We start from the raw sequence: 23,215 nt of genomic DNA, 5'->3' as shown, positions 1-23,215 counted from the left end.
ACATTTATCATTCATTCAGTGTGTGTGTGTGTGTGTGTGTGTGTGTGTGTGTGTGTGTGTAGCCACCCAGACCATGAGCACCGCACATACCACAGTGAGCCACAGAGATTAGATAATGCCATAATACTCAGCGGAAATGTCCACGAGACAGCATTCAGCTCAAACAGCCGTAATACCCTTATCAGACATGCAAACAGCTCCCCGGGATTCTGGGAGATTTTCTCTGAGATTTCAGTCTGAGGTCCATTTGCCGCCACACATATGTGTAAAACGTCAAGTCGATCCTGTTAAACCGTAATGAATAACATTTGTGGTTACATTAGCATTAGGGCAGAGTGTTTCAGCATTGAAGTTTGGTATTTAGGGCTCTATGTTAATTCACAGTGCAGCAATATGATTATGACTCTAGTTCATTGTGTGTAAATACAAAAGATTCCTGCTATTTTACAAAATTTAAAAAAGAGATTATGTAGTCTAGAATATTGTCTGAAGCATTATCACTCCAGTACAAAACTAAAGAAGCAAAAAATTAGATACTGAAATTGTTTTGCAGACATTCCACAACAACAAATGTAACTATAAACTGATTTTAAAAAAAAAACAAAAAAACAACAACAACATTTTCTTTAATAACCAAAAAAATGCAGTGGTATAAGAGGAATAAAACACTTTGGGACATGCAAAATAAACCACTTAAGGGTGGTAACAGTAACTCCGATCCAACACCAAACCACGGAGTGTTTTATTCCTTACTGGATAGATTTACAACATCTGTGGTAAAGAGAAAATTGCATAAATCTGATTTGTTTTTTTTTTTGTTTTGTTTTTTTTTTAGTCAAATCATTCCATTACTAATGTATGGCATTTAGCTACCCATGAAACATTATGATATTAAAGGTGGAATCTCTACCGAGTGGGAAAGGAGACACATACTTTTACATATCTTTTATTGTAAAATGACATTTGTAAAAATGTATTTACCAAAGTCTCTTTTAATTAAAACAGTTAGCTTAGCGGACATTAGCTTAGCAGACAGTTAGTCGGAAAGTTAGTTTTTGGTCTAACATCAACAAGCAACTTGTGAAGCAAAACATTTTTCTTGTAGAAGTTTTTATAATATTGCTGGGACAAAGTAAGGAATAAACCACTCGGTGTCATGCTGTTATAGGAACATAATCATTGTGGTGTGATGAAGTGGAGTTACTGTTACCACTCTACAAGTGGATTATTTTGCAAAAACAGCACATTCCAGAGTGTTTTATTCCTCTTATAACACAGCTGCTTGACAGTTACAACCATTAAAGAACTATACGTCATACTTGTTTATCCATTTATAGTCACAAGTAATGTTGTGGAACATCTATAAAACTAGTTATTTCCTGTAATCACTTATGCTATACCAGTTAATCTCTCACTTTCTCTTGAAGGTAATAAAATGTCCTGAAGTCTTTCCTGTGTCAGAAATATTAAAGCTTTACTTTTGAGTGTTTCAAAGCATGACACTGGAGACTCCTTCCATAAATGTTAAACAAACATCTCCTCACAGAAAACTTCATACTATGAATGACGTTGTTACTAAGGAAACGATAAAGGTATAAAAAGATTTGTTTCACAGTTGCGTTACTGCCACAGCTGCTGTTATACAAATTTGTTCATTACCTTCTGACCAGTCAGGATGGAGAATTGAACAGCGCTGTGATACTTTGTTGTAAGCTAAATTCTGATAAGGTTCTGTCATTTGAGGTTGATGCTGTTTCATTTTTGATGTTACTTTATGTGTTATCATTTTTCGGCCTCAGCATGCAGCTGAGGTGTGTCATATTCAAACTCACCCTAACATTTTTATCATGCTCCAGGCAGCCCCTAGTCTAGACAATGGATCTAAATAGCTGTTTCCGGTGTGCTAAAGGATCCTGTAAAATGACCGTCCTCTGAAGCATCAAACACGCACGAGGCTACCGGTGGGAGCTGTTAGACAGGAACATTAAAAGGGTAAAAAGAGCAGAGCTTAATGTTTAAGGCTTGTGTGTGTGAGTAATTGATAGTCTGCCTGCTTTGACTAGCTGTCAGTGGAAGAGCTATAATTTGGTCCTGTTTCGGCCCCACCACCATCACCACCACTCATCATACACACAGAGAGAGGTACATCAGAGATCCATTACACACACATACAACTCATATATATTCTGGATTTTATACAAATCAAACTGTTGCGTCCCGTACATCGAAAAGGATTTTTTTTTAATTGCATGATCACACCTCAGCGTCTTTGTGTGTTAAGACTATGAGACCATTATATAAACCGAGCCTGACAAAGATTACAGAGATCTCATAGCAGTTACAAACCACAGTCCCTGCTGATATGAGATCAGACCAAAATGCAAATACAATCGACTGACAGAGCATCATCAAAGTGGTCGCCTTCCTGCGCTGTGGGTAAATATATCAAACACATCTGAGCACATGTAATGGCTTTTTTCCCCCTGTCTTGATGTGTGCATCGTAGGTGGCAATTAGTGCTGTTATGATTTCCGGCTGTGTTTGATATCTGGATGTTGTATACGGTAGTGTTCCTTGATTAACAGCGAGCTGTAATTAAAGAGGTGTAGGTACAGTGCTGTTAAAAAGTATTTTCCCCATCCTGATTTCTTCTGGTTTTGTGTATATCTTGTGCTAAATAGTTTTAGATCTTCAAACGAAGTACAGCATTAAACAAAGGCAACCTGAATAAACACACAGTGGAGTTTTTATTTATTTATTTTACTGAAGCAAAAAAGTTATCCAACATCTATCACTAATGTAAAAAACTAATTGCTTCTGCCAGCAATAACGGCAACCAAACACTTCCGATAACTGGAGATCAGTCTTTCACAGTGCTGTGGTGGAATTTTGGCCCACTCTTCTGTGCAGAACTGCTTTAGTTCAGCCACACTGGAGGGTTTTTGAGCATGGACTGCCTGTTTAAGGTCCTGCAACAGCATCTCAATTGGTTCAAGTCAGGACTTTGACTAGGCCACTCAAAAACTTCAATTTAGCTTTTTTTTTTTTAACCATTCAGATGTGGATTTACTCCTATGCTTTGGATCATTGACTTGCTGAATAATCCAGTTGCGCTTGAATTTAAATTTATGGACTGAAGACCGGACATTCTCCTTTAGGATTTCTGATAGAGAGTAGAATTCGTGTTCCCATCAATTACTGCAAGTTGCACAGGCCCTGAAGCAGCAAAGCATCCCCACACCATCACACTTCCACCACCATGCTTTACTGTAGGTATGATGTTGTTTTTGTGGAATTCTGTGTTTGGTTTACACCAGATATATCGGGACACCTGTCTTCCAAACAGTTCCACTTTCGACTCATCAACCCGCAGAACATTCTCCCAAAAGGTTTGAGGATCATCATGGTGTGTTTTGGCAAAATTAAGATGAGCCTTAATGTTCTACTGGGTTAGCAGTGGTTTTCACCTCACCACTCTTCCATGGATGCCATTTTTGTCCAGTGTCTTTCTGACAGTGGAGTCATGAACAGTGACCTTTATTGATGCAAGAGAGGCCTGTAGTTCCTTAGATGTTGTCCTTGGCTCTTTTGTGACTTGTTGCATGAGTAGTTGCTGTGTTCTTGTAGGAATTTGGGAACTTTGGACACTTCTGGGAAGGTTCACTACTGTGCTGTGTTTTTCCATTTGAAAATAATAGCTCTCACTGTGGTTTTTTGGAGTCCCAGAGCCTTTGAAATAGCTTTGTAACTCTTCCCAGACTGATGTCTTTCAAGCACATTCTTCTTAATGATTCCTGGAATTTATTTCATCTTTAGCATACTGTGTTATTGGGTAAGACCTTTTAACCAACGTCATGCTGTTGAAAAAGTTCTATTTAAGTGTTGATTTGATTGAACAGGGTTTGCAGTATTCAGGCCTGGTTGCGTCAAGTCCAACTGGACCCCATTATGAATGCAGTTTCATAGATTTGGGGAATTAGTAAATACAGGGGCAAATACATTTTCACACAGGCCCAGTTGGTATTGGATACTTTTTTTTAAATTTTATTTATTTTTTTTACCAGGCTTCAATTAATAACATTATCAATTAAAAACTGTATTTTGTGTTTACTCAGGTTGCCTTTGTTTTATTTAGATTTTGATTTAATTTCTGAAACAATTTAGTATGAGATATACACAAAACCAGAAGAAATCTGTTTTTTACAGCACTGTAAATGAGATGCATCATTACTGTTTACTGGCTTGAGGCAAATGTTGCTGTGCAATGAAAGAAATAGTGCACAAAATAACAGAAAATCAATAGATTCAGGAAATACTTTTGTGGAAAATGTAACATGCAAACTGGAAAAAGTCTGCCATCCCAAATAGTGTAATTAGCTAAGGTAAGTAGCTGACTAGGTAACTGCTAATAATCTAACTAAGTTTGTAACTGTAAAATACCATTATAATGACCAATCATTGAGTGACTTTTGTACACCATTACAAATTCAAAGGTCTATACAATAATATGCAAATCTAAAAAGCCTCCATATCATCCTGCCAGCCAAATTAGGCTAAATAGCTCACTTAGATTTCTGGCTAGGAAAATACTAATAAACTAGCTAAATTTGTAACATTAAAATACATCGAATTGACATATGAATCTACTCTAGATTATAGATGAATATGCAATTAAAAAACAAACATTTATATCGTCCTGCCATCCAAATTAGCTAGCTGACCAGGTAAATACCTATAAACTAGGTCAATGTGTAACAATAAAATATCATAATGTCCAAAAACAACACAGAAATGGCATAGAAACATTTCACCAGCATTAATGAAAATGCAACATTCTATGAATATACAAACTTGCAAATCGAAAAAGCCTAAATATCCTCCTGCCAGCTATCTCAGCTAGCTAGCTAGGTAACTGCAGCAAAGGACATTTACATTCATCTTAGGTTGACATGAGTGGAATTTCAGTATCTGAGTCTCATTTTCTCACTGATTTATTAAACAGCAGCCATACATGTTAAAATCTGCCACAACATATACAAAACTACTGCTAATCACTAATATTTGCAACGTTAGTTAGCTTGCTACCTTAGCACACAGGTTCTCTGGCACAGAATGTGCAGACAATGTCTAGTTACCACTAGCGATTGATAGCGATAAACTTTTTTTTTTTTTTTTGAAGTAGGATGTTCTCCATAACTCCACATGTAGCTGACCAGCCAAGGGACGTTTGTTGTCTGAAGGTTATTTCTTTAGTTTTGTACTGGATCTCTGAGGCTAATGTTGCTAAACATTAATGGAAGCTTATGGTTTATATGTTTGCATTTTAATATAAATAATTACAGTGGCACCTCCTTTATCAGATTTGTGGGGCTGCTGATTTCTTTTAGCTTGTTACTTGTTAGCAACATTAGCCACATAACTCCAGTGCAAAATTTAAAAAAGCAAACTAGTCTTGGCTGATTTGCTATATCTGAGGTGAAAATGTCTTTTTTGGTCTTTAACTTGAGGAATATTAATGTTTGTAGTGAATTGCATAATGTCTGTTATGTGTTTTTGCCTTATGTAATGTGTGTCTGTAATGGATAATTTGTCAAACATTTTGCTGATGGCAGAGACCCAAAGGCATAGAACTGAAACATAAACAGTGTGAAGTGCCGAGGCAGGTTCAGAATACCACTGGGTGATGCACGTTCGTCATCGGCTGACCCTGTGACCCCTGACCCAGCCCTGTGCAGGTCAGAGTCATTGGCAGGCAGCACCATGGCTCTTCCCTTCACAGAGTCAGGTTGACACCAGATCACTCAATGCTCCTCTGCACTTTCTCTGTTTCCCTCTATTGTTCTCTTAACTTCACGCTCCCTGTTAGAGATAACATTGGTGCATGTGCGTTTAGACATCTACCTTACGTCTTTCAGACGTTTTACTTTCCTCTAACAAAGCAAAACTCCTTTGGTCTAATTTGTAATCTGAACCTGTTTTTTCCCGCCATTTTACAGGGTCAATGTCAACTAAAGTGCGGTCATAAATTATGTCTGGATTTCATTAGGACTTCCTGTCTGGTCTGTTAAATCAATGTTTATCATGTGGGGGGAATTCCACACAAATTAGTTTTATCAGCAGGCAGTAATGAGAGGCACGTGTCTACAAGTGAAGGACATATTTTGTCTTTCCATGCATAACGTGAGCCACGTGTATCGGCTCATTCCTTAGTTTTCATAGTTAGTAAATCAGTGGTGTGTCTTTATCTCAATTTGCTTCAGTGTGGATATATGATAAGCTTTAAAGGAAAACTTTGACAAAAAACATCAACAGATATACAATTACAATTTCCTGCTTACCCCAAGTGTACTCAGTGAAGACATGTTTAGCATCTGATAGTTGCTTTTTGTTGTTGTTTTTTGCACTGCAGCTACATGGCTAAAGAATAATGGTAGTAATGGTAGCAAGCCTAAATCTTCATGTACTTCATTTAATCAACACCATTATGCTACAAAATCCCAATTTTAAATACATGAATTAAGAGATTTAAAAAACAAAAACTATATAACCATCACTTGGGAGGCGGGACCTAGATGGCAGATTGATGGCAAACTTCTGTGAGGAAAAAAGTGAGTCCGGTTGTCCAAGATGGCTGCCCAGTAATGTTCTACACTGTGATGATGTGTTCTTATTTATAGAAAACAGTAGGGCCGTGTCCACACGTACAGTATATGGATATTTTTGAAAATATCATTTTTCCTCTGCGTTTTCAAATCATTTTTGCTTTTAGTTTGGGCAGAGATATTCTCGAAAATGCTCTCCGTGTGGAATTCCTTTTTTTTAAACAGAGACGTAATAGCTATTTTCAGAAAAATCTTTATTTATGTGGAGAAGGCTTCAAATAACAGTATGTTCTAAATCACCAAGTGTGTGTGACATCGTTGAGATTTATACAAAAAAAGATTTTGGGTGGCTTAAGGGAGTTCGATTACTTGTCAGCTACATTAACTGTGCATCTCCATTGCACAACCAAAGACGTCTTAGCTAACTGACTTATTTGGTTGATGTGGAAAATTGTGTGAATTTGATTTCTTGAAAATCTATTCCTTTAAAAGTGTGGTCCTTCATTGAAATGCTTTCGTCTGGCACTCGGCTGCACCCTGGCAGGTCTCGATGTTCCTACTGGTGTTATCTGATCTGTTAATCTAGTCAACATGGAGAGTTTTATCAGAACGCTGCATCACATAAACAGGTATGAGAAAGATCCTGACTCGAGCACGATGTTCTCTGATGTAGACAAAACCCTGTTTTTCACCAGCCACTGTTCTGTGATTGCAGATGCAAAAATTTTATATGTTTGCGGCTCAGAGCTGCTGATTAGAGGCCGTGTGTGAGCAGTGATATGTCCCGGCTGGTGGGAGGTCAGACGTCACGTTTAGGATGAACATCTGGAGCTTTATAGTAGAGCGAGTGAGCGAGCGAGAGAGAGAGACAGAGAGAGAGAGAGAGAGCGAGAGAGAAGAGTGACAGGAAATTTACTGGTCATAGTGATGTAGCTTAATTCTTATATTCCACAGTGTTATTGAATTAACAGTTCATTGTTACTATAGAAACATGTAATGTGGATTTATATGTCAGACACTCCACACGATCTAATCTAATAAGATGTTGAAGTAGATGTTTATTAACATTTTTTGGAAGGAATGTCCAGTGTCAGCACTTTCTAACAGAGTAGTTTCCGCTTTCCACTTTCTGGGTAATGTGACAAGATGTGGTGTAATGTAAGTGATAACAGGAACTGATTAGTTTTTCCGTCTTGATTTGTTGTTCCACACCATTAAATGTAATTACATAAAGATTTTTAAAAGTATGACGTGTCATTTTTTAATAATTTTTTTTTTTAAATCTAATGGTTAATTTGCTGAGGTTTAAGAGAAATAAAGCATTTTTGGGATATGCCATTACAGGTAAAGATCAACTTTGGGGTAATAACAATAACGCCGCTTCACCACACCACCCAGTCACTGATTATTTTCCTATAATAGCACAACATGTTGTTTTTTATTCTTTACATAAATGAGTGTATAGTGTTTTGAGTGTATAAAAATAATTATAGTAATCATTATACAATTATGTTTTTTTCTGCTCTATTTCAATTCATTCTTTATTTTGAATTAGTTGTGTGCATTTCAGGAAGGTGCCAAAAGACATAAATATCCATAAAAATTTATTATAACAACAAATAATCAAATATTTCATGGTTTATATGTTTTATATATATATGCTATAATCTAGCAGCTACATGGTGTCCCAAAATTCTACATACATAGGAAAAATAAACACTTTTTAGCAAAATGCCTTACAAAAATTTTTCATACTTAGGTTTTATATATATATATATATATATTTTTTTTTCTCAGATAGCCTTTAAGAATAACAAACGAAGAACGTATTGAAATCCTTCTAATGGCTGGTTCGGGAAGCTGCCAAAAGGTTGTGATGGACTTTAACAGGAAACATGGCACGCACTTCAAACGTGACACTGCTGCCAAATTTATTAACAAATTCAAAAAGTCTGGACGTGTTGTGGACCAACTGAGAAGGGGACGTCCACAAACATACACTGATGAAGTCACAACCGACGTGGTGCTGGCAAACATAGTCCTCTATGTAAGGAGACTTTTGGGACACCATGTATTTTGATTTCTTCCACTTCAATTTTAATGGTTATTTTATGTAGATTCATTACATAAAATCCCAATTAATTTCAGTTCCAGGTCATTACAAGGTCAGTTTTGTCACTACAAAATGTGACAAAGTTCATGGTTGGGTGAAGTATACTTACTGTATGCAAGGCACTGTTGTAGGATTAAAGTATGTCTGTGCTTTCACTTGTCAAAAAACATTGAGAAATTGAGATAAACTTGAGCTCTCAGATCTCTTGACCATCTACAGAGTGCTTTGATTTTGAATGCAGATCTTCAAAAGCTTAAATTGCGACTTGTGTTGTAAATCTTTGAGATAACAGAAATATGCATGAAAAAGTAATTCAGCAATTCTGATAACATCACAAACTTACTGTCATCATTAGAACCATATGGCAAAAACGACCGTGAGTCAAGAGTCACGCTCAGTGTTCATCTTCTCAGCAGGGCAAACTGCTCTGAAATAATTTACGACCAGGCCATAATTAAAGCAACAGGGCTTTTAGGACATCACTCAGACCAGGTGCATTGCCTTATGGGACGACTTCACCTTTCTGAAGACACAAGTACCTGTTTGAATGATCATGAAACGCTCTCTGGCTTTCAGAGGACTCATTAAATCAAAGTGCTGGGGGTCACGGTGTGTTCAGGCTCCATCTCCACTTCTTTCTGAATGGTCTGAAAGTTTAAAACAACATAGAGGTAATAACGGTAGATTGTACGTGTATATACACTCACCATCCACTTTATTAGGAACACCACACTAATACTCCTTTGCTCATAGAACAGCATCAGTTCTTTATAGCATGGTTTGCACAATATGTTCCTTTGAGATTGTGCTCCATGTTGAATTGATTGCATCACATAACTGCTGCAGAGTTTTCAGCTGCACATTCATGCTGTGAATCTTCTGTTCTAATACATCCCAAAGGTGCTCTACTGGATTCAGATCTGGAGGCTGGAGAGGCCAATGAAGTTCACTGAACTCAGTGTCATGCTCATGGAATCAGGCTGAGGTGCTTTGTGACATGGTGCTGGAAGTAACCATTATCAGATTGGAAAATTGTAGCCATCAAGTAGTGCACATGGTCAGCAACAATTTGACAGATATCACAGCTTGCAAATGCCTTTTGTAGCCAGCTAAGAGTCTTTCTATTCTATCAACAACACCCCAACACTTCCCCAACACCCCCCAACCCCCAATTTTCTGCTCAATTTGGTTATTTGCCAATTCTGACTCACCACCCAGCTCATCGCTATCATACAACAGTTACCAATTGGGTAAGATGAAGCCGAACATGTGCTTCCTCGGAGGCACATGCAACCAATGAACTGCATATTTTCAAACTGCTGCTCATGCTGTGTCACAGGACACCATAACACACTGAGTGCTGTCTGCCCTCTTCTGCAAACATGAGCTCGGACTCCCATAATTGGTTAGTGATGCTCTGATTGACAGGGGAGAGAGTATGCCCCTCCCACCAAGGCAGCATAGCCAATTTTGCTACCTTGGCTTGCAGCCACGGATTGCTATGGCATTGTCAGGATTTTAACGTGCAATCTCCTGAGCAGGGTACACGATTTTCTGTTGCCCCACTCATTAGACCACATAACCATTCATTGATGATGAACTATTTTTATGTTGCTTTTACACCTGCCTTGTTAGTGTGCATCTAACAGACTTTTTGTTTGTTTGTTTCTTTTTGACAGCGCGCCAGACAACTGAACCACAGCCCAAAAAAACAAGGGTTTTGATCCTTGTTTACCAAATATCACGTTTTATGTTTGATGAATGCTTTTATCATTTGTGGCAGTGGCAACTCAGTGGTTAAGATGTTGGACTACTGATCAGAAGGTCATGAGTTCACATCCCCGCACTGCTAAGCTGTCACTGCTGGGCCCTTGAGCAAGGCCTCTAACCCTCAACTGCTCAATTGTATAAAAGAAATAAATGTAAGTTGCTCTGGATAAAGGCATCTTCCAAATCAGTAAAAAAAAATATATATCATGGCTTTTTATTTTATTTTATATTGATCTGTTGTGCTAACTTTTGTACAGAATGTGGTGGTCAGTACTGCTGAAAAATCCAGCTTGGTCTGATCAGCTCACAGTCCAACCTGGTCAAACTGGTAAAACATCATCTGGTAAGTTAGCCTATTTTCTAGCTTCTTTATTACTTGAATAAATTAATCTTGAGTAATTCCCTTACTGTTGTTATTTTTCTTGACAAATAAACTTCTCTATGACAGCATTAACATTTTTAGTGGAAGTTGGTTATCAAACGTATTTGTCGTCATACAGATTGTGTAGTGTAAAAATAGCTTCATGATGGGATATTTTTGTCATATCACCCATCCCTAATTACAGATTCCTACTATCTAAGCACAGAGATGATGAACACCAGCTGTTTTGCCATCTCTGTGAACATGAAACAGGCATTACCACACACTCCTGCTGATGTAAAGCCTAATTTGTTTTTAAGCAACGATCCAACACCACCACCTGGTGTTCACTTGCAGCCATGACACCTTCCAGTCCTGATACTGCACTATTTTTGTGCAATCCAAATTCAATTATATTCCCTGAATAGTGTACTACATTTTTACCCATAATGCACCGTAAATCTAGCGTACAAGCGATGCACATTACATTCACAGTGAAGTAAAATGTCTAATGTTTTCTTTCAGGATACCAGAGCAGCTGTGTATATAAAGTAAGCTATGAAACACTGGGTGTTGTGCTGTTCTAGGAAAATAATCCACAACAGGGTGTAATGGAGTGTTGGAACAGTAAGTGTGTTACCACCCTACTTAGTATTATTTTACTATAACATCACATCTTGAAGTGTTTTATACCTCTTATACCACAGCAGTTTGCCTACAATCACAATTTCTCATTTATTCAACAATGACACATCATACCTTTTTCCATTTATAGTTACATTTAATATTGTGGAACATCCTCAAAACAGGTTAGTTCATATTCTCACTTATGTTATAGCAGTTATAAACAGTCCTCTCTCATGCCTCTTACTTTTTTCTCTTGACCTTAATAAGACAAAAAAAGAAAAACAAAGTGTAAGCTCTTCTATCATGAAGATATTGGAAAACTCTGACTGTTACAAAGCACTAACATTGGAGACATCTTCCATAAATGTTACATGAAGACTACCTACAGAAAACTTCACCATTATAATCAGTTTATGTAGAGCATCCGCTGTACAAATCCTTGTGAATGAGCTGTTACTATAGAAATGATAATCAATCAGATTCAAAAATTCAACAGAGCTGGGCTATGACTTATGTTTTATTAATCTGTTAATGTACAATTGGTGTTTGAGTACCACATTAGACTGGTAGCTTTGGTGCAAAACTTCATTAAAAAAAAAAAGAAAAAAAAAAAAGAAAAAAAAAGACATAAGGCATGTCAAATCAATCTGTACTTCTACAGGAAAAAGTTTCATTTCTGGACTAATAGTTTCTTCCATTATACTGAACATCAGTGCAGATAATGCATCTCTTGCAGGAGAAGGGAAAAAAAACCTCCAAATGACTTCTCAGTGAACACAGAGGACAGTAAATCCACACATTTAAAGCTCAGTAGATCTACAAAGTCTACAGACACTAAATAAATATCAGTTGATTTAAAATGGTAGGTCAGAGAACGTGTCAAATGCGCAAAAACTGAACGTCATCATCCTGCTGATGGGCCACAGGACCTCTGTGTTATTTGGTCCAGCTGACTTTAGGAATATCATAATGCTCCGTCAGTGTGTCCAGATGTCTGTTGAACTCCTAGAGAAAAAGATAGGCGTTATAAGCAAACTAAGTTACACTGACATGATTAGCTTGATTAACACTCCATTTCAGACATCACTGGTCGATGAGAACAATGGTGATCAGTGATTGGTTGTGGGCTTTACACACTGGTGGTAAGTCGAGTGAACCTGTTAATTAGTATATCCAACAGCTGTGCTATAAGCTGGAGAGCCGCATTTAGTGCGGGTCAGTCTCTACCATCTACTCAGAAAGTCACTAGATCTGTCACTAAAGGATCGCCAAATCTAGCAACTATTTATATATTTACAAAATTCTATGATTCTGTCAAGAATGCAGACAAAATAAAGCAGTGCTAGTGACGAGTCAGGAAATTGACAAGAAGGAAACTGTTACGGTGAACAGTGGCGATCAGCGATTGGTCATTGGTTTTACACACTGGTGGTGAGTTGAGTGAACCCATTATCTCAACTCGTATAACCAGCAGCTGTGATGTAAGCTGGAGAGCTGTATGTAGTACAGGTCATTCGCTAACATCTACTCACAAAGTCACTAGATTTGTCAATAAAATGATTGCTAAATCAAGCAATAAATGTGGCAACACTGTTCAGGACATATTTGACTACGACATGCAGGCAATTCAAAGCAGTCAGAGCATGTGGACAGAAGAAATGCAGGAGAGTGGATGTAACAGAGGAATATAGACAATAAGAACAAACTCTTACCTCAACTCTGCGCTTGTGTGTCTTGGAAGCTTTGTTCAAAATTCTTTCGATTTGCTAAAAAAGTGAGCAGGGAACACAAGTGAATTTAAAAAACAGCTGGTTCATTATATTAATTACATATTATTAAAACAACAGCATTTTCTTGAGAAGAAGGTGTCCAAACATAACTAAAAGGGCTAGTAGAACTGCAAGTTCTCATTTTAGCACTCATCCAATGAGACACTAAGAGTTTCAGTGCTTTTTCACCAAACAGTGTGGAACAACATGGTGCTGTAACTAATGGAATATTATGAGCTACTATTTTTACTACTGAATTCTATTGATTATGTCCATTAGTTGTTGCAGCCGCAGATCACCCAATTGCACCCTAGATAGTGCACTGCAACAGGGAGCATGGAGTAATTTGAGATTTAGCCCAGAACCGCATTATGAGACCAACTACATCTGTTTTTTTTTTTTTGTTTTGTTTTGTTTTTTTTTTAAAACACCACAAAGTATATGGCTATTTACAATGTTTAAAAAGTCCACACAAAAATGTACATACTCTTTTCTCCTGGATTTTGTCAAAGGCGATTTGAGCTGGTGTTCTTTTATCAACATAAGCCTTCTTGGTCGTTTCCTCCTCTGTTGAAGTGGTCAGCACCTGTTTTTCCAAACGCTTTGTCTCCTTGTCCTTCTTCTTCTTCCTGTTTAAATGACAGAAAAAATTACGTTATACTAAGTCAGGAATAGAACACTTGAGGTCATGCTGGTATAGATAATAAAATCAGAGGCCGGGTGGTGTGATGAAGTAGAGTTACTATTACCACTCTAAAGTTTATTAATGATTATTGCAATGCCAGTGATGACAAGTTTTTTTTTAATTATTTTTATTTATTAACAAAGCACAGGCCATTCATTTTATCGGATTTTAGTTACTTTTAATGTTGTAGAGTGTAAGGCTGCAGCTAATGATTATTTTCATAATCGATTAGTTGGCCGCTTATTTTTTGATTCATCGATATATTATATAATAATATTTACGCATTACTTTTTATAAAAATTAACAGTGAAACAGTAAACTGAAGAAAGTCACTGTCGGTGACTCTGGGTATCTGCTAAAGCTAGCGGCATCACATTACGTGCGCATGACATCATGCACCGTCGACTAGGAAGCTGCTTATACTTCCGTTTAGTGTGTATAATAAAAAAAAATAAAAAAATAAAAAAAAAAATAAAAAAAAAATTGTGTTCCTTTTGAGACCATATTACGTTTCTAAACTTCACACACTAGACGGTAGAGCACATGTGTGAAGTTTAGAATAGTATAAATGTGTTGTACTTCATTTGGGACACAATTTTAGTATTTACTCTCCGAAGCATGTTTTCGTAACAGAAGTAACGTAATGAGTAAACGCACACCGTGCCGCGCACAGACCAACTAATCGATAATGAGACTCGTTGACAACGATTTTCATAATCGATTATTATCCATTTTCTCGATTAGTTGTTGCAGCGCTAGTAGTGTGTCCGTGAAAGAAGTTCCTGTAATCACATACAGCAGCTATTACCGGTTATTTTCACCAGCCTCTCGAAGTTTAAAAGACAAAAAAAAATTAGTTTGTACACTCTTCTATCATGAACACTTTCCCAGGTTGGGAAACAGTTTTCCAGCAAAGAAAAGACTGAGAACAGAGGATTTTCCTTCTGCGGTTTCTCAGTAACATGACAAGCTACATGTTTTATCTTCAAAACTGCAAAAGACAGGCGCCTGTTTTTATAGCTGTTATAATGTAAGTGAAAACAGGAATTAACTTGGCTCAAAGACATTGCATAACATTACATGTAACTATAAACGGATAAAAAATTATGACGTGTCATTCCTTAATACATTTATTTAATCGTTGACAAATTCCCGTGGTGTAAGAGGAATAAAACACTGAAGGACGCGCTGTTGGGGAATAATAATCAACTTCGGGGTGTTAACAGTTACTCCACTTCATCACACTACCCTGACGTTAATTATTTTCCTATAACAGCACGACACAGAGTGTGTTATTCCTCACATAACTAACAGTAACGTCTAGTTAATTCCGGCTAAAAACAACACTGCGTTAGCAGAGTTAGCTGACCGCCTGAAAAGGGCTCCCATCTTAAAAACACTACACCTTGAGTGTATACAAGCTTAAAAATCCATTATAATTTATATAGTGTACTTATATAACAAATTAATAAGAAAGAATTAAGATTTAGCTAGGTTAGCTAAGCTATCAGCTTAACACGTAGCTCATTAGCAACAAAGCCAAGAGCCTGGCTAGTTAAACAAACAAAATCACACATTTTTAAACAAACTAGTTCTAAACAAACTGGCTAGTTAAACAAACAAAATCACATTTTTCATAATTTTATTTCGACAGTGAAACAAAATACGTACTTTTTACCAGCTGAAATATCTCCAATTCCTTTGAGTTTTAATGACCCTTTCTGAACAGCCGCATATTCCGCCATCTTGCTGACTTTTCTAGAAACAAAACAAAACAAGCCGGAAGTTTGTATCCTTAGCGGAAGGAGTGTGACGTGCTAGTAATTTCCTCTTTAAATAATTTGTATTTCGATAGTGCTATACAGAAAATAACCTTATATCATGTACTCTATCTAGACTTAAATATCATACACATTAACAGTTATATTAATCAATGCACTTTAGCGACTTTAACACTGTGCATCCCGATTACGGGCGGGGGGAGTCTAACACAAAGGAAACAGATAGCGACAGACTATTGCTGAAGATTGGACGGCAATTAGTAGTTAGAGCCTGTATGCCAAGATATTGGCCGCCTCTGTAAACCGTTCTGTATCGCCTTTCGCCAGAAGAATCATTGCCAACAGTACTACCATCACAACGTCACGCAGACACCTAATGGGAATTCTATCATTGAACACATGCGGTCTGCATACGCAACACTCCAAACTCAGTACTCGGGGGATAGGGCTTGTAGATATTAACTGTCTGTCTACAAGGTGCAATAATTCTTCTTGTATTGTTTCTCTCGTTCGGAGCAGTTTCTCACGCTCGTTGAAATCACTAATGACCAAACGCTGATGTTGACAAAGGCTGAGTACGATCCCTATGATGACCAACCTGACTTATATTCTAAACCTGACTGGGTATCAGATTCTCTCAGTGACACTGACGATGACGACCCATTGACATCCATTTCACACCTATTGTAAATATTCCTTTGACCATGACGAGTCTCATTTCACCATAAAATAATCTTGCTTGACTACAGGATACTTTATATCCGCAAAAACAGCCTTAGCGCCTTCATTATGTCTGTTTCATGATTAATTCAGTTGAACTGTGAAAGGATTCTGAAGTACTGATGTATTCACAGCGTAGTAATTTCTCTGTTAATTTTAGTTATCATATTTTGTAATGATAAAATAGGAGAAATGTGAGGGAAATTATTAATTTTTACTTTGTAATATTTTTTTTTCTGCTCATGTTCATCTGAGGATAACACCTAAACAGGCCATGTCATGTCACTGAGATCAGTACAGAAAGTTGATCTGCTTACAGAGGCACAAACATGTTCTGTTCAAGGTTCGTCTGCAAATCTTCTAAGTCCCTAAAACAAAGCCTGTTTGAACTGCCTCAAACTGCTTCTTATTGGTACACAGAAATGTGTCATGCTCTGCGTTTCATATATATGATAGTGGTTCAGCACAAGCTCTTTACAGTGCTCTCATTATTCTATCCTGTATTGACCATCTTTCTGTAATAAAACTTTTTACCTTAAGAGGACGAGTCTGTGAGTGTTGTCTAATTTCCACGACAGTGTATATTGGAGACAATTCTGCAATAAAATTGGAAGAGAAACCCAGCTATCAGACATTTGGAGAACAATAAGGAAAATGAGCGGAATAAGAAACAGTGTAGAAATACCAGTGTTAAGTAGCAATAATAAAAATGCGATTAGCAATGCAGAAAATGCAGAACTTTTGGTAAAAACTATTGTGAAGATCCACAGTACTGAAAATATATCCTCAACAGCCAAGCAGTATAGAGATCAGACAGTTGCCCAAAATCCAGGGATAAATCTTCTTCCCACACTCCAGTCCAGTAGGTGGCGGTAATGCACCTTTAGTGGTTTGCCAACCGCCATTAAAAACAAAAAGAAGAACGAAGAAGAAGAAATCCAGGCATAGTAGAAAGAAGGAATACATCAGGGGGAGAGCTGGACTTGCCATTTACTCTATTTGAATTGAAAAGAGCAATATCAAATTCACGGCAAACGGCACCAGGGAAAGATAGTATATGCTATAACATGTTAGGCCACATGAGAGACATCACACTTGATGTAGTATTAAGACTGTTCAATATGGTATGGAATACAGGAAAAATCCCATTAACATGGAAACAGGCAGTTATAGTGCCAATACTCAAACCTGGCAAAAACCCGTCAGATCCAGCAAGCTACAGACCCATAGCATTAACGTCACAGTTAGGCAAAACTATGGAGAGGATGGTAACAGATAGATTCGATCACTATATAGAAAGTAAAGGTCTTCTTTCACCATATCAGTTAGGATTTCATAAAAGGGAGGGGGACAGTGGATTCTGTATTATGCTTAGAGTCAGAAGTTAGGAAAGCTCAAACTAACAAATAATAGAAGTAGCAGAATAGCAGAGTATTCAAATAGATATGCAGTGGAAAATGGTACCCCACAAGGCAGTGTATGTAGCCCAATACTGTTTAATATTATGATTAATGACATACTCAATCAGGTTGGAGAAAATATAGGTAAGTCGCTTTATGCGGATGATGGGGCACTCTGGGTTAGGGGTCGAAATATAGAATGTTTAAGAAAGAAAATGCAGCATGCAATAGGGAAAGTAGAAAAGTGGGTGAATGACTGGGGATTTAAACTATCAATTTCAAAATCACAATGTATATGTGTTTGTAAACGGCATAAAACAGTACCACTTAAATTATTTGAGCTAGATCTTGAACAGGTCAAGGTTGTGAGATTTTTAGTACTTTTTGATGAGAAGCTGACCTGGTGTCTGCATATTGATAAAATTAAGAACAAATGTAAAAAGATTAATAATGTTCTGAGATGTCTGTCAGGGGAGCAAGTAGGGCATCGCTCATAAATATCTATCAGGCGCTTATGAGAGCCGCCTTTGATTATGGTTGCCTAGCATATATGTCGTCATCACAATCAAATCTTAGAAAGCTCTATGTATAACAAGCACAAGCACTCTTGATCTGTACTAGAGCATTTAAATCATCACCAGTGACTGCATTACAGGTTGAGACAGGAGAGATGCCGTTGTGTATCAGGAGGGTCAAGATCATGCTAGCATATTGGGTAAATCTACAAGGGCATAGCAGGGTGCACCCCACGAAAGCCATCTTATAAGAATGCTCAGAGTTTTATAGGACTAACTTTAACAGTTTTGGATGGTTGGGAAATGCAAAGGCACAAAATGCAGGTCTCAGTCAGCTACAAGTAAGCCCCATTGTGGCGATACCAACTGTACCACCCTGGAGATTCATAAAACCATCTGTAGATACAAGATTACAACAAATTTTAAAAGAGAATTCTAAAATAGCACCACAGGGGATAATAATTCAAAACTATATGGACCAGTATCAGGATAAATTACTCATATATAAGGATGAGTCAAAACAGCCTGAGACAGGCTGCACTGGTACAGCTTTTTTCGTTCCTCGTTATGAGGTGGCAGTCAAATGAAGTAGCAGTCAAAAAAAGAGCAGCCGATCATTTATCAGTGTACACTGTAGAACTATTAGGAGTCCTATTGGCACTGCAGCGGTTGGAAAAAAATAATCAGAATAAAGATATCGCTATAGCTTCTGACATGCTATCTGCACTATCAAATATACAATCTGTGAAAACATCATGCTGATGTTTTATCAAGATGATAATTATGCGTCTTAGAAAAGGTCATCTTGGCTTAAATCTGGCATTAAACAGAATAGGAAAACACCCCAGTGGACTCTGCACACACTGCAATACACAAGAGACGGTAAAACACATTCTGTTAGACTGCAAAAGATATGAAGAGGAAAGAACTGAACTAGAGATGCAAATTGGAAAGCAAAACATGACACTAGAGAACTTGCTGGGAAAAACATCTGGGAAAATGCACCGCCCCTAATAAACTATCTAAAAATACTGGGATACGTGACTTTTGTAACTTAGTATGAATATCTAGTATGTGTATTTATTTATTTTTTCATTTATTTTTTATTTTATTTTTCTTCCCCTGCCAAGCTGCTGCCCACACTCCAGACCAGTAGGTGGCGGTAATGCACCTTAAGTTGGTTTGCCAACAGCCATTAAAACAAAAAGAAGAAGGCAGCATGGTGCAGGAAAATGGCTCTCAGTAACGTCCTGAAGCGGTTAACCGGAGTTAATCTCCATCTGTTTAGTTCACACGCCCGACTTGGTGTTTGCGCTTTAGTGAGCAAATCCGTACAGATTCGCGGATATGCTAAAAAAGCCGGTATGATTTTTTAAAAGTATTTTTATGCGGATGTTCAAGGTAACTAGGCAACTAGCTAAAGTCCTGGTACAAGTGCATAGCCTAGACCTGACCTTGGCTCGCAGACAATACATAAGAAGCAAGTAATTAAGTAATGCATGTTATATAAACCACTACAGATGCATTTTGTTGATTTGGTAATGAACTTGACTGTTAACAATTTAATAAGAAATGTAATAAATGATAATGACAAGGATATCCATAAGAGGTGCATCCATAACACACAGCATTTTCTCCAGTTGTACTTAGGAATGTATTTTTGTGTGATCATGTTTCCCCAGCTGCTAAAGGAAAAGGAAAAGGCATGGTGAAGGATGTGCTAAAGGGCCCAGAGGTGTGTAAGGACCCGGTGAGGCTGACCTCACACGCTGTGGGAGTAAACATCTACAAACAAGGAGAAGATCCACCACTGAAACCCCAAGAGGAATATCCAGCATGGTAACTCATACCATGACATAATGAAATCATTTACACTGGCTGACGTGTGCATCAGAAATGTGGGAAATTTTGAAATCTGCAAGACTTGAAGATTAAATTTGAAGAAAAAAGGGCTGCATATTTTAGAAAGTATATTACAAAATTATTATATTGATATCTTTTTGTCTAAAGTGACATTTGTGGCTGTCTCCAGGTTGTTCGAGTTGGATCTTGGTCCCCCCAAAAAACTCCAGGAACTGGATACAGAGAGCTACGAATACTGGAAGCAACTGAGGAAGGAGCACATCTGGCGTTTCAATAAACTGCATAAAGGAAAGAAAATCTGAGAAAATCTGACCCACTTATTTAGCATTGAGGAACTTTGATACAGTCTCATTTTGGTGAGAAAGTGAAGGTGTCGGATTGATGCAGTTCAGATTATGATCAACTTTCCACACAGCTGATCTGTTAATCACATGAGCTGTGTGGGTCTGCGGTACTCGTTTGTGTCGGTCAACACTTGCACCAACTACTGTGTGTATTTATTACACTGCCTCAGGAGTGACTATTACAGAGTGTACAAGGAAATGTAGTTGGAACTCACATCATCACTGTCACTTTTTTGTCTAAAAATGACAAGTATGTCTTTATTCAACAATTTAATGTTTTCGTATGTAAATAAAGTGACAACTGTTCTTCCTAAGCAATTTTCTCTCAGTTTTATTTATTTATTTATTTACTGGGGATGATGGTGGCTGTCTATTGGATTAGATCTGATGAATGTGATTTATATCAGTTTTCCTCGTCAACCCATTCAGTGACATGGGCAGGGTCATCCTGGAAGAGACTGCTCCCATCAGGATAGAAATTTTTCATTGTAGAATAAAAGTCAGAAGAAGTTTGTATCAATTTCAGCAATGATTTGTTTTCTCAAAGAGGTCCAATTGCCAAGCCATTTATTTGTTTTGTTTTTTAATGTGTCCTCCAACTGTAGTTGTACTTGTATTTTTGTGTATTGTAGTAAAAAAAAAAAAATCATTTACAACCATAATACACATACACACATATACATACATACATACATACATACATACATACATACATATACACACATATATACACACACACACTATATATAATCATCATAGCCCAGTTCTTTCTTGACACATTAAAGTGTGCCAAATTGTGTTTTAGTCACATTTCAATTTCTGATATTACTGTTGAGCACTTCATACGATAACAAATACATCAAAAAGTATTGTTTCCCGTACGCACCCATGACAATCACCTTCAAAAAAAATAACAGTTTAAAAAAACTTTATACATTTTCTGTCTGTTTTTGGTCTTTTTTCCCTTTCTTTTTTCACACAGATTCGGCATTCTCCACGCAGAAGATTTCTCATCTGTCTTTGGGGTTCCTACACAAATATGATGGAACTACCTTCCACAGACTTCACAGAATATCTGTAGTGCAAAAACATTTTAACAATTGCTTCATAATGTAAACATCAATGTTAATTCCTTTTTAGGGTACAAGAGTGATATCCCCAAGTCATTTGCGGTAAAATACCCATGGGTGCATTAAGCTGCCAGTACATAAACTGTTGTGTCAATAACAATGTACATACAGTAAGTACATACACTCGTTATTTGTAACTGGTATTTTAAATCTCACACAAAAGTGTCAATTCCTGACTTTAGGAATGGATGAGTGATAATTTTGATACAAATGCACACTTAGTAGCTTCATCTGAGCTCTTCAATTCACAAGCACTTACCTAAAATCATTCAATACCTTATAGAACCTGTTACTGCTCCCAGTCATCAGCATCTGACTGTAATTCAGTCAGAAGGGAAATTTATTGAAAGATCATAAAGTAAAGTAACAGTAATGTATGACAAAATTTATAAACATATGTCTGAAAAAAAAAAAATTCTACGAAATTCCCTCAACACGGAGTATGGCTTGTAATTCATGGAGAAATCTTAATGGAAACTGAAACACTGCCACTTACATGAGTAAATGGGTAAAACAGGCATTGTTGAATAATTTTAAATGACACTGCAAATGGAACCTCCAATGAATGCACCCACAGGACTTACCTGTTGTGAGTAAACAAGTCAACAGTGTGAATTTGAAAGATGCATGAGCTTTCTTTCCTATTGAACGCAGGGGGAACCGTATCTGATAGTACCATTCTCAGCTGTTGGGATGCATTCCCCACACGATGGTGAACAAATATAGGGATAGCAGGCTGAAGAAAAACACAGGACTTACCTGTTGTGAGTAAACAAGTCAGCAGTGTGAATCTGAAAGATGTATGAGCTTTCTTTCTTATTGAACAGAATCTGACAGTACCATTCTCAGGTGTTGGGATGTGCTCCCCCTGCTATTATGGACAAATTTGCTATGATGGAGGTGGTGTTAAGACAAACATAAAAGCTCAAACATGTAGGATTTTGTTAAAATCTTCCATTTCTTTTGACATTTTCCTCAGTAAATTGCACTGAAAATGTACTTGTTGGGACAGAAAACCATCAGATTTAGTTTACCCTCAACAGCTGAACTAAAGTGGAACTCTCTTGTGGTCAAATCACACAATTGTATTTCTAAAACAATTCATTAAAAAAATGGTAATAAGCAGGAAAAGGGAGAAAATTGATCCAGGTATTGTGCCTTTTGAGAACAGTCAAATATTTAGCCTAGAAAAATCACAGTTATATGTGAGTGAGCACACATTTTTTCCAGAAGTCTACAATATTCAAAATGAAAACTGTGTTTGTGTTTAACAAACAAACAAAAAAACCCCGCAACAAACAGAAGTTCTGTTACCACATTTTGAAAATAGAACTCGACAGTCATGAAATGTACCTTTCACTTCTGGAATACAATATTCTACAGGTAAAAGTCATTCAAAAACTTTTTTTTTTTTTTTTGGCTTAGTACCTCAGTGTACCTCAGTGTACCTCAGTGTACCTCAGTGTACCTCAGTGTACCTCAGTGTACGAGCACAGCATCTCGGGGGCGAGTTGTTCGTGCACGCGCGCTTTTTT

At 37.3% G+C, this 23,215-nt stretch overlaps 2 protein-coding genes across 2 annotated transcripts; one reads left to right on the top strand and one right to left on the bottom strand.

Moving 5' to 3' along the window:
* Positions 1-11,972: 11,972 nt before the first annotated feature.
* fam32a (family with sequence similarity 32 member A) lies at positions 11,973-15,685 on the bottom strand. The gene is made up of 4 exons (XM_017478020.2): positions 15,599-15,685; positions 13,730-13,871; positions 13,186-13,239; positions 11,973-12,478 (listed from the first exon to the last, which is right to left on the bottom strand). Exons 1-4 carry the CDS (start codon positions 15,670-15,672, stop codon positions 12,410-12,412), a joined length of 339 nt encoding a protein of 112 aa, XP_017333509.2. The 5' UTR covers positions 15,673-15,685; the 3' UTR covers positions 11,973-12,409.
* A 3,848-nt stretch (positions 15,686-19,533) lies between these two features.
* On the top strand, positions 19,534-20,864 carry mrpl54 (mitochondrial ribosomal protein L54). Its single transcript, XM_017478021.3, has 3 exons — positions 19,534-19,705; positions 20,026-20,182; positions 20,376-20,864. The coding sequence occupies exons 1-3, from the start codon at positions 19,576-19,578 to the stop codon at positions 20,506-20,508; spliced, it is 420 nt and encodes a 139-aa protein (XP_017333510.1). The 5' UTR covers positions 19,534-19,575; the 3' UTR covers positions 20,509-20,864.
* The last annotated feature ends 2,351 nt before the right edge of the window (positions 20,865-23,215 follow it).

Source organism: Ictalurus punctatus, chromosome 10 (genome assembly GCF_001660625.3).
Source record: "Ictalurus punctatus breed USDA103 chromosome 10, Coco_2.0, whole genome shotgun sequence".
NCBI classification, from domain to species: Eukaryota; Metazoa; Chordata; class Actinopteri; order Siluriformes; family Ictaluridae; genus Ictalurus; species Ictalurus punctatus.
The sequence above is the reverse complement of the archived record's forward strand: the minus strand, read 5'-3'. Positions and strand labels throughout refer to the sequence as shown.

Excerpts from the sequence above, each read along its gene's own strand:
- mrpl54 (XM_017478021.3), top strand. The coding sequence starts at position 19,576 with ATGGCTCTCAGTAACGTCCTGAAGCGGTTAACCGGAGTTAATCTCCAT. Across the intron at positions 19,706-20,025 it reads CGGATATGCTAAAAAAGCCG|CTGCTAAAGGAAAAGGAAAA; the intron begins GTATGATTTTTT and ends ATGTTTCCCCAG. Across the intron at positions 20,183-20,375 it reads CAAGAGGAATATCCAGCATG|GTTGTTCGAGTTGGATCTTG; the intron begins GTAACTCATACC and ends GGCTGTCTCCAG.
- fam32a (XM_017478020.2), bottom strand. The coding sequence starts at position 15,672 with ATGGCGGAATATGCGGCTGTTCAGAAAGGGTCATTAAAACTCAAAGGA. Across the intron at positions 13,872-15,598 it reads GATATTTCAGCTGGTAAAAA|GAAGAAGAAGAAGGACAAGG; the intron begins GTACGTATTTTG and ends TCATTTAAACAG. Across the intron at positions 13,240-13,729 it reads ACAAAATCCAGGAGAAAAGA|CAAATCGAAAGAATTTTGAA; the intron begins GTATGTACATTT and ends TCACTTTTTTAG.